The sequence below is a fragment of the Clupea harengus genome, chromosome 18, assembly GCF_900700415.2.
Source record: "Clupea harengus chromosome 18, Ch_v2.0.2, whole genome shotgun sequence".
Classification (NCBI taxonomy): domain Eukaryota; kingdom Metazoa; phylum Chordata; class Actinopteri; order Clupeiformes; family Clupeidae; genus Clupea; species Clupea harengus.
Genome location: NC_045169.1, coordinates 27,014,526 through 27,026,871, shown reverse-complemented (window position 1 = coordinate 27,026,871; position 12,346 = coordinate 27,014,526). Strand labels below are relative to the sequence as shown.

Sequence of the window (12,346 nt, the reverse complement as noted above, 5' to 3'; positions counted from 1 at the left end):
CCTTTTCTCATCAGGGTGCCTCACACCTATAATGCCAATTTTTGGTGGGCCCCCCTGATGTTTTTAAGGGGAAATTCCTTACCGACGTCATTTCAAAATGACCGCCCTCTCCAGCCGCGAGAGCCGAAAAATGTAAGCAGAGAAACAATTACATGTACAGTACAGGGTACCCATTCGGAAACATGGTTACAAACAGTGGAAACACAGAACAAAATTAGCTATACATGAAGATGAACTTAAACAAAATGAAATTGCTCGGATTACACAATTGTACAGAAGATACCGGATTATGGGAGATACATTACAGTGTTACAACATCTTAAAGCATTTCCTTTCTGGTTACTGAGGTGTACATGGCATGTCATTACTTTATTGAAATGTGGGTTGACGGTTGATACAGTTAAGTGTGTGTCTGTGAGCAAGTATCCTTGTGTGTGTGTTTGTGTGTGTGTGTGTCTGTGACGCTTGAATTGTCCGTCGTTTCCCTCCTGTGGTCTTTGCTCCATATGGGGTAATTTAGCCCTATGCGTCTCTTTGCATATCAGGAGGTTGCCGTTCCTTTCAGATGTGAAGGTTGAAGTTGTTGGCTGTTCGCGATGTTTGTTCAAAAGGTCCTGCTGTTCCCTCCTTTGTCCCCCTTTCGACACCTTGGCGAGATGCCTGCTTCCTATGAGTTGAAAGGTGTTGATGGAGTTGATGTTGATTGAATTAGCGCTGTCTGGGTTTCCAATGGCCGCTCCACCCCCTTTTGATTCCGTGGCGAGCTCTATCGGTCCAACTGTGAGGGACGGTGGTAGGGTCCAGGTGACCGTCAGCTGATTCGCTTCTGAAAGAGATCTTAACAAAAGAATTAATCTTATGTAAAAGGTTTAATCTGCGATAGATGAGCCCAACGGAGTCATCCGGTGTCGTCCATTCCCTAAGGACAGGGAGCCAAATGTTTCTGTTTGCATAATCAACACATAACATCCTGTGAAATAAATGGAAAGTAATTAACAGTTTACCCTGAAAACAAGTCAGTGAAAAGTCATGTAAAATCATTCATACAGCCGGCCGGCACACAGACACACACACACACACACATTCATTTGCTTGCTCCGGTGACAGATGTTCATGCCTAGAGAAAAGGAAACAAGCTGTTAAAGTTACAGAATTATGTCATAAAGCCCCTTTTTGTATCCAGATTCCAGTGGCCCTTGATTTTTGTTCTTCATAATTAATTCAGCGTTCCTGGATCATTTGATGAAGTCAGACATTCATCCAGGCTAAGACCTGTTTGAGAAAGAACATTCTGCAGTTATCATTTTTTTAGGATATGTATTTAGTAGTAGGATAAACCTTTTGTAATCTTGCACCTGATTAACTTTGACAGAGAATGCAGTTATTGGGGAAGAATGTCTGAATATGATGCATCCAATGAGTCAAACTGGTCTTATTGATCAGTGATGTTAGATTTTAGCCAAACTTCTGAGAAGATTTAAAATCTCAGAGGTTGTGTCAGAGTCCATGCCCCGCTGCTGAGAGGACACAGGTTTATCTGTGTTTCTCTGTCTATTTCTACAATGTCTAGACCAATGGCCTGATTTCCCACATCTGTGACAATTTGAATGTGTGGGTGCATCCTGTCTTCTTTGCTGATAACTATTGTGAGAGGGTACGTCCTGTACTGCAGCTATGTGTTGTGTTTGTTCTTTACGTTTAGTCAGTGATTCTTTAGTTTGTTCACTCTGTCCTGTATCTTTACGGACAGAGCCCTTACAAAGTGTTAGTTGTGCAGTGTGTCAGAGAGTGTGATAATCTCTGCCTGATGGGCCATTGGGGCTTCAGCCGCCATGGTGAAGTGGGGGCTGTTCCATACGGGACCTGAGGTGTGAGTTGAATGGTATGTGTAATGACTGTCTGTATAGATATGGACAGGAGCGACAAATGGTGAGGGAACGACTGTAGGTACATCAATATTCATTACAGCAACAATTTGGAGAGATATTTCCTCAACCTGTGAAATGGCTTTACCCACACTGACCATTAGTTCAGTTTTTAGCTTGGCATAATCTGCTTTACCTCTAGGATTTTTTACATCAGTAGGTAGGATTTTTCCCAGTAAACTTTTAACAATTTCCTGAAGTTTGTCAGCATTCTGTTTCATATTTCACGCAGTCTAGGAAGGGCTGCTGGCTGGCCAGCTGATTCCACCAAGAAACCCTGTGAACGCTGTGTCCATCTGCTCATGAGAGCGCGAATATCGCCGTCTTTTCTTTTCAGACTTAATGTCTAAAACCCATTCACTGGCTTTCCTGACACCCCAAATTAGCTGAAAACCATCTTTTATCATCTCAATTTTAACTTTCTCATGTTTTATATAATTTCCCACACTGGCCATTGCAATCTGAACACTCAAAGGGACCATACGTCTTGAATCTTTTTTTCCATCTCAAAAAGACTGAATCTGCACAATCTAATGTAAAATAATTTACAAATTAACTTAGAACAATTTCTAAATTCAAATATTAAAATGCTGTAGATCCCTTTCCAAACACCCGTTTATGACCACAACACTTAGGCCTATATCCTCTTGGGAACAATATCTGAGCGTGGCAGAAACTAGATTTTCACAAATGATCCAACCCACAGCTCAGACTGTGCTGAATCAGATGTCTGCTACTCTCTAAACAGAGCAGGCTCAAGAGTGTAGTTTCTCCCAAGGAGAATTACTCAACACTCTGATGTGAATATGGAGCTGAAGGCTCACACACTCGAATTAAGCTTTAGCTTGCCCACGGTGAACTTGCTAGTGCAAAGACTCAATTCCGTCTGAGAATTCCAATCTCAAGACTGTTACTACGATCTACGGCACATATTTTCCCAAGATTAAGTACGTTTACTTACCAAAGTGTTGTATCAAACGGGGTACAGAGGATCTTTACAGCAGAACTGAAATCTCAGCAAAATTCCAAGAATTAATATCTCGGTGGTTGACCTCCAATTGAAAGGAATTATTTCTATATCCCAAATGTACTCAGTCAGATTGTGATGAAAAATCAAGTCCAGGTTTTTATTCTTTCAATGGTGCGCACCAGAGGAGGAAGAGAGAACCAGATTTCACAAAGTGTGTTCACCTAAATCTCCCTCACTGTCTATCTTTTGGGAAAGCACAGAATATAAGCTGTGTGCATGCCAGGGGGGGTGGATCCCTAAATGCTAATTATTATATGTCTCTAGTCAGGGGGGAAGCTGTGAGGGCTTTCTCACACCTCATGTAGGCCCGGAACAGAATACACATGAGAAGTTTTTACAACTCACGAAATCCAAAGAACACTAAAATGACCACTAGGTCAGATATATTGAATTATTGACTATGGAATATATTTAAACTAATTATCAAATGTCGGTCCCTTCAATAGGCTTACTATGGAGATTCTAAGTAACATGGAGACAACTTTTTATTGGTACTTTTTATTGCTATCGGTTGAGAAATGTAAACGCTATAGTGCTTTTTATCCAGAAAAACCGCAGCTCCGTCATTTACTTGCGTCTGTTTACAGGCCAGTCTTCACCTCACCAATATAGCGGTGACGTTAGCACGTCGCAGCAACGGGCTGAAGCGGTCAATGACGTGTCTATGTAGGCTATATATGTCTATGTGTAATGGCCAACTTCTTAATTTTCTTATTTTAATATATATATAAAAAAATAATTCTCATCATTATTGGGTTAACATATGGACAAACATTGAAAAGAAAGTTTTAACACTTGAGTTATCTTCTGAAAGTACATTAAAGAACCACTGAAAGCCATATAAGCACTGGACTAAATGCCGCAGAAAACATGCACTTTGCTTTAATTTTAGTATTTAAAGATTCAATGGAAAAGTTCAGTACAAAGTAAGCCTATACTGGCCACTATTGCTTAGACCAAAAGCCTATTGAGGCAGTATTGTTTCTGCACCTTAGTGTTCTTAAGGGTCAATAAATACATGTCTGTGGATACATTTCGCCATCGCTGAAGTGTCCTCTTTTAAAAAAAAAAACTCATCTGGTCACCCTACGTATAATGAACCGTGATGTATACCGTAACCGTGATATAAAATTACAAATACCGTGATAGAAGATTTTGGTCATATCGCCCACCCCTACGTACAGTTATTTTGAGACATGCAAACCCTCACCCCTCTGCCCTGTGACCCCTGACCCTGTGACCCCTGTGACCTGTGACCCCTCAGCTCCTGAGACCCTGATGCGAGCGCTGGAGCTCCTGAACTACCTGGCAGCCCTGAACGACGACGGAGACCTGACGGAGCTGGGTTCCATGATGGCCGAGTTCCCCCTCGACCCCCAGCTGGCCAAGATGGTCATCGCCAGCTGTGAGTTCAACTGCTCCAACGAGATCCTGTCCATCACAGCCATGCTGTCAGGTAATGCCACACACACACTCTCTGTCTCTCACACACACTCACACACTCTCTGTCTCTCTCACACACACACCACACACACACACACACACACACACAGCCATGCTGTCAGGTAATGCCACACACACACTCTCTGTCTCTCTCTGTCTCTCTCACTCACACACACACACACACACACACACACACACACACACACACACACACACAGCCATGCTGTCAGGTAATGCCATACACACACTGTGTGCTCGTCTCTCTCTGTCTCCCTCTGTCTCTCTCACACACACACACACACACACACACACACACACACACACACACACATACAGCCATGCTGTCAGGTAATGCCACACACACACTCTGCTTGTCTCTCTCTCGTCTTTCTCTCTGTGTCTCTCTCTCTCCATCTCAGTTGTGAGACACACTCACACACACACACACACACACACACACACACACAGTTGTAAGACACACATGCGCGCACACACACACACACACACAGTTGTGAGACACACATGCGCAGGTTTTTCATGTATACTTTGGCCCTCCTGTGGATAGGGATAGCGTTAAGGTTAGGGTGACCCTGTCTGAGGGCTAGGAAAGCAACAAAACACTACAGGTCATAACGCCAGATGTATCTACCGAACAATCAAATCATCACTGCTCCTGACCTAAACTTGGCAGCTGGAATGCATTGGTCTTGCAAAATAAAGGCTGTTAATGACGGTAACCTGCAGTTTCGTCTTTGCTTCTTTGTTTTTAGGGCACTAAGGTTATGATAGGCCAACATGAAAGGCCATCAAGGTGGTCAAGTTTAAAAACATGATTTTTATTTCACTGAATTCTAATTTGAATGACACTAACTTTACTGAATGGCTAAACACATTACTTCCCTTCTGCTCCATTCTTTCTTTGGCATTCTGAGAAAGCGCTATATAAATGTGTATTATTATTATTATTATTATTATTATTATTATTATTATAACTAGCCTATGAAGTTCCATATACAAATGTATGAATGGTAACCAATAAACATCTCTAACGTGTGGGTTCACCTTTGACCTGTGACTGTAGCCAATGCTCGACTGAGTGTAGTGTTCAATCTGACTGATTTTAGATGCAACTTTAATCCTTCTCCGAATTAACCTGAGCAGAAATGGGCCAAGTAACGTTGCACGGGAATACTGACCACTCACAAGATAACGTTATGTTTCAGTCGAGAACTTTGCATCATAGAAGTGAAGTCACCTGGCTAGATTATTCTACACCCAAGCAATATTGGCTAAGTGTCTTTGAAACATTAACCATATTGTAGGTAAACATAGACTTAACCTAATTCTGTAATGTCCTATCAGGACACCTGGTCATAATCTTGATGGATATTATTTATTGGATTGCTAGCTTTAGAATTAACAAACGTCCTTTAATTAACAAGAACCTTAGATAACGTTGCTTGCAAAAGTAGCTGTTGACACCAGAACTACCAGCAGCAGTTACCTTGCGTCTCGGGCTGGGCCGACCCTCACCGTGGGGTTCGGTTTGGGGTTAGTCAGGTCACAGCTCGCCAACGGAATCAACGGATAAATGAACAACGTGTTTTAGGTGATGTTCACGTAAATTACAGCTCGCCAAAGGAATAGACAGATAAATAAACGTGTTTTAAGGTGATGTTCACGTAAATTACAGCTCGCCAAAGGAATAGACAGATAAATAAACGTGTTTTAAGGTGATGTTCACGTAAATTACAGCTCGCCAGAGGAATCAACGGATAAATGAACGCTGACATTCGCTCTTACATTAATGGAATTTGGTTTGCCAGGGAAATAAATAAATGATAGCGGATTATGCTACGGCCCTAGCGCCGTCATGGAATGGATTAGGGGTTAAGGGTTAGGGGTCAGGCTATGGCCCTACTGCCGTCGGTGAAATTCCTGCCCTGATGGCAACCATTTAGTGTCGCCATCAATCTTAAGATACCGTTGAGCTCTGGTTTGGAAGGTGTCCATACGTAACACGTGTGTGTTCAAGTGTGTGTGTTTGCAGGTTTGTATTTTGAAAGCTTTTGTTTGTTGGTCATTGCAAACATCATCTCCAGATGTCTTTTTCCTTTTAGCCAAAGAGAGACTGTGCATCTCTCGATCTGCTGATACTCAGCTCAGATTTAGTCATGCACATGGTGTGTGTGTGTGTGTGTGTGTGTGTGTGTGTGTGTGTGTGTGTGTGTGTGTGTGTGTGTGAGAGAGAGTTAGACACAGTATGATGTGTCTGTGTGTGACGGACAGCCAGTGGTGTGTGTGCGCGCGCGCGTGCGCTTTAGACTTGTGTGTGTGTGTTGTGTGTGTGTGTGAGTAAAATGTCTCGTGGTGTGTGTGTGTGTGAAACATCCCTGGGTCTGTGTGTTCTAGGCTGGTGTGTGAGTGAGTAAAATGCCTCGTGGTGTGTGTGTGTCTGTGTGCGTGAGTGTGTGCGCGTGTGTGAGTGAAACACCCCGTGGTGTGTGTGTGTGTGTGTGTGCTCTAGGCTGCTGTGTGATTGAGGCACTGGCACTGACCTCTCCGGGCGGCTGTGTTGGGGCCCATACCAACCTTGTTTAGTCCCACAGTGCTTCGTCCGGCCAACGGAGGCCAAGAAGGCTGCAGACGAGTCCAAGATGCGCTTCGCACACATCGATGGGGACCACCTGACCCTGCTCAACGTGTACCACGCCTTCAAACAGAGTAAGACACACACACACACACACACACACACACACACACACACCACACACACACACACACACACACACACACACTCTGCTCAACGTGTACCACGCCTTCAAACAGAGTAAGACACACACACACACACACACACACTCTGCTCAACGTGAACCACGCCTTCAGAGTAAGACACATGCACTCTCACACACACACACACACACACACACACACACACACACACTCTGCTCAACGTGTACCACGCCTTCAAACAGAGTAAGACACGCACTCTCACACACACACACACACACACACACACACAACACACACACACACACACACACACAGAGAGGGACCACCTGACACTTCCCAGGGTCCCCATGATGCTGCTCCATATCCACAATCTACAATAGTGTGAAATGGCTCCCCCTGGTGATCACAAAGTGGTACTCCTGCCATTGCCAACAATGAGCATTGGATTGGTTTGTGTGTGCCTCAGATCACCAGCTTGTGTGTGTGTGTGTGTGTTTCAGATCATGAGTCAACGCAGTGGTGTTATGATAACTTTGTGAACTACCGCCCTCTGATGTGTGTGTGTGTGTGTTTCAGATCATGAGTCAACGCAGTGGTGTTATGATAACTTTGTGAACTACCGCTCTCTGATGTCAGCTGATAACGTGCGTCAGCAGCTGTCACGCATCATGGACCGCTTCAACCTGCCGCGCCGGAGCACGGAGTTCACCAGCAGAGACTACTACATCAACATCAGACGGGCTCTAGTCACCGGCTTCTTCATGCAGGTGTGTGTGTGTGTGTGTTGTGTGCCTGTGTGTGTGTGTGTGTGCACGTTGGGTCAGGGTCAGGGTCAGAGTTCACCAGCAGAGACTACTACCTCAACATCAGGCGAGCTCTAGTCACCGGCTTCTTCATGCAGGTGTGAGTGTGTGTGTGTGTGTGTGCACGTTGGGTTAGAGAGAGACACAGCTCCATATGTGTATTTTAAAAGCCTGGTGAAAACAAATGTAAACATAGAAGGCAAGGCAGACAGGACACTGAAAAAAAGCTGTATGCTAGTGTGAGTGAGCGTGTGTGTTAGGAGTGGGCGATATACCGGTTTGATAGTGAAAACCGGTATTGTGCCACGCCATGATATGGATTTTGCAATACCGTGGATACCGCGATTTATTCATAATTCATAAATTCGAATTTGGCATTCATATTGTTTTGTTCCAAATTTCAACTGAGTCATACTACTACGTAGCTACATGTTTTTTTTTATTTTAATCTAACCTTTCTTGGTTCTTACGAAAAAAAGAATGTATGTTAATATGTTGACCTATTTTTATGAGCGGACGGCGCATGCATTTGTTGCGCGCATGTAGTGCTAGCAACAAACAAGCGTGCAGGCAGCTGAAGTTAGTAGGCAGGCTACGTACTAATATATATATATATATATATATATATATATATATAGCGCTTATTATAAGTGCATAAATGAACAATCGAGGATGAGCGAACACGCAGAAAGTGATGTTGCTCAAGAGCAGGATGATGAGGAATTGGTTAAAAAAAAAAACGAGGCACCTGTGTCGTTTGGAACTGGTTTGGGTTAATCTCCGACCTCGACCAAATAAGAATAATAGACAGTTGTGTCGCCGTGTTGTTTCAGCCAAAGGTGTAAGCACCAGCAACCTGTTAAATCACCATTCAATTGGCAGCTTGCACATTGTCTACTGGTTGTTCATCATATTTCATATCATCATTCTTAACCCACATAGCTTGTGATGAACTCGTGTTAATATGTGTGAATATGAACTCTTTCATACGAAGTTGCACAGGCACCCTGAGGGTTTCTACCTTTTCCCATTATAATTTTATGAGTTAAATTGAGGAGACTATAACATCAGCTACATAACTAGCTATCATTTCATGCATATTCTTGAGGTTCCAACATTTTTCAAAAGCAATTTGGCTTTGAATGTGAGTATTCGATCGAGTTATCTTCTGTCCCGTCGTTTGAAGCAAATCTGTTAGCTCCGGCATTGGTCTCCCATTATTAAACATTTCACGTTTGGATTGAAAGTCCAGTTTCAGGCTCTCGCGCACGCCCCCTTCATTGAGACAGAGGTACTGTTTGCCTCCCCTCAGTGCTTTTTCACTTCTATGCGGGTTTTTCAGATCAGCAAGACTAAATAGGTTCTACACATACGTGAAATACATGACCTATTCTATGGCTAGAGAGGACATATAATACAAGTGTCCACAAATATTTCAGTGGTGACAAACAACGAGAAAGCAAAAGGCATGCGCTCAACCCAGTTAGTGAGGGATTGCACAATCTGAGATGAGGCGCTGCTCGTCGCTGCCTCACCTCGCATGTCTCCCCTCTGTTTGAACAGGACATGCGCAAATTCAGCGATTTTTGATTATAAAAATGCTTGAAATGATTGGAATCATACATAAATTACATTTGTAGCACATATCAGTAGATACATATTTATTTTATCATTATTTGATTTTTACTTTTCATGATGACATATTTTGCCTTAACTAATGTCATTTAGCTAAGAAGGGCTATTAAAATGTGATTCAGATTTTTTGCCCTCATATATCGTCATATCGATATCGTCTGGACAGTGGAAAATATCGTGATATGAATTTTGGCTCATATCGCCCACCCCTAGTGTGTGTGTGTGTGTGTGTGTGTGTGTGTGTGTGGTGTGTGTGTGTGTGTGTGTGCGCGTGTGTTTTGACCCTCTGTTGCGTTCTTAGGTGGCTCACCTGGAGCGGACGGGTCACTACCTGACGGTGAAGGACAACCAGGTGGTGCAGCTTCATCCCTCTACGGTGCTGGACCACAAGCCAGAGTGGGTCCTCTACAACGAGTTTGTGCTCACCACCAAGAACTACATCCGCACGTGCACCGACATCAAACCAGAGTGGTGAGTGTGAGTGTGTGTGTGTGTGTGTGTGTGTGTGTGTGTGGAGGTGTGTGTGTGTGTGTGTGTGTGTGTGTGTATATTAGGGATGCACCAATACCGATACCCGTATCGGTGCCGATACTTCGTTAAAATACTCGTACTCGTTTTTGAATTGCCGATACCAAGCACCGATACCACTCATCAGTATTTCACTGCATCAAACTGGCCGGTCTATGCTGACACAAAATGTGATTTATTGTCCTACCTGTCCTACCACTCTCTGCCAGACTAGTAAGTAGCTTATTTGCCGTCTTGTGTTGCATTTGCTTGATGTTTGACTGTGTTAGGAAAGTTTGTCATAGTGTCAAAGTATTTCAGTATACAGGTTTCGCTAAATGTAGCTGCTAGCATCTCGCTAGCGATTAGCAATTCAGTTGTGCTGCCTTAACGGCGATTTGGGCTCATTTTAAGATAAATGACGACGACAGGAGTAAGGCACAGTGTAAGATCTGCGCTGCTACGCTGTCGAGGGGCGGAAAGGAAAGTTCTTTGTTTAACACAAGCAATTTGATTCTGAAGATGCACCATAGTGCTAAGTACACAGAGTTCACTGATGCTAGTGGCGCAAGACCGAAGCAACCAATCTTAACTGACGTCTTGCAAAAGAAAAAAATGCGCACGCACACACAGAGAGAGAGAGAGGTAGAGAGAAAGACTGTGCCACATAGGTAAAGTGATTGTTTGTGTACTTGAGCAGGAGACTCTTTTGATTCTTTTGTAACTGAAATGTGCTCTTGTGCTAATCCAGTAATAGTTCTGTTCACTTTTTGTTAAACAGACTGTGTTGTTAACTATGCAGCAAATTGAATTGCCTTTATCTGGTTATATTTGCATTTTGTCTAATGTGATATTGTCTGTTTGAAGGCTTTTTTTGTGTGTTAAAACCAGAAAGCTCTGTTTATTTTTGGCTTGGGATAGCCTTCTGTTAATTTTGTACTATAGGCTTGACCTAATCTGCAGAGGATAAAATAAAATCTGCCTCCCAATTAATTGCACTTTCATGGAGACCAAATCTAAGAAGTATCGGTACTCGGTATCGGCAAGTACACAAATAAAAATACTCGTATCGGTTTGTAAAAAAGTGGTATCGGTGCATCCCTAGTGTATATGTGTGGAGGTGTATGTGTACATATGTGTGGAGGTGTGTGTGTGTAAAATGTGTGGTTGGGGTTAACTGTGTGTAGGTGTATGTATATGTGTGTGTGTGGAGGTGTGTGTGTGTATATGTGTGTAGGTGTGTGTGTGTGGTGTTTAATATTCTGGTGTGTGTTTGTCATGTGCAGGTTAGTCAAGATTGCCCCCCAGTACTACGAGATGGGCAACTTTCCACAGTGTGAAGCCAAGAGACAGCTGGAGAGGATCGTCGCCAAGCTCCAAACCAAGGAATACTCCCAGTACTGACCCTACCCCACACACACACACACACACACACACACACTCACACACACACACACACTCACACACACACACACACTCACACACACACACACACACACACACACACACACACACACACACACACACACCTTCCCCACATGCACACGGACTGGTCAGATGTCAAACATGTTTCGCGATGAGCATCCCCGCTCAAACTGTACATTGTCCAAATCTGTTCAACATTAGTTTGCAGGTTTTGTTTTCCATGTTATTTTTTTCTTTCTTTTTGTTTCATGTTGTTGAGATTTGATTATTTTTTATAACTTCAGTTTGCCATCCTGCTCTGCCTCAGCGAGAGCATCTAGTGGGTCTGTTACCATGGGAACAGGATGGCAGGGGGCCGTGATGCGGTGTGACCCCTCCGCATTAAGCATGAGCATTCATGTGGATGTCGACATTCCTTCTAGACCTCGAGACCCTTTTTCCTGAGCTGTAACTGAGTAGGACATCCTCATATCGGCATGGGGCTTAGATTCAATAAAAAACCTCTAAACCTGCCGGCTCCCCTGTCTATACTTCATCTGTAACACTGGGTAAGGCCTTGGGGTTAGCTCTTAGCCTAGCGTTAGCCTTTAGCCTAGCGTTCTTCATCTGTTACACTGGGTAAGGCCTTAGGGTTAGCCTTTAGCCTAGCGTTCTTCATCTGTAACACTGGGTAAGGCCTTAGCGTTAGCTCTTAGCCTAGCGTTAGCCCTTAGCGTTAGCCCTTAGCCTAGTGTTAGCCTTTAGCCTAGCGTTCTTCATCTGTAACACTGGGTAAGGCCTTAGGGTTAGCCTTTAGCCTAGCGTTAGCCTTTAGCCTAGTGTTCTTCATCTGTAACACTGGGTAA

The 12,346-nt window shown here is 43.6% G+C and overlaps 1 protein-coding gene across 2 annotated transcripts in view; it reads left to right on the top strand.

Annotated features, from left to right (window-relative positions):
- Positions 1-12,013, top strand: part of dhx15 (DEAH (Asp-Glu-Ala-His) box helicase 15) — a 20,846-nt gene extending 8,833 nt beyond the window's left edge. For both annotated transcript variants that reach the window (XM_031584804.2, XM_012841405.2), the window contains exons 10-14: positions 4,220-4,411; positions 7,000-7,122; positions 7,708-7,898; positions 9,871-10,040; positions 11,363-12,013. In XM_031584804.2, coding sequence (XP_031440664.1) covers positions 4,220-4,411; positions 7,000-7,122; positions 7,708-7,898; positions 9,871-10,040; positions 11,363-11,480 — 794 coding nt within the window. In that variant the 3' untranslated portion in view covers positions 11,481-12,013. The remainder of the gene's footprint in view (positions 1-4,219; positions 4,412-6,999; positions 7,123-7,707; positions 7,899-9,870; positions 10,041-11,362) is intronic.
- Positions 12,014-12,346: the final 333 nt, after the last annotated feature.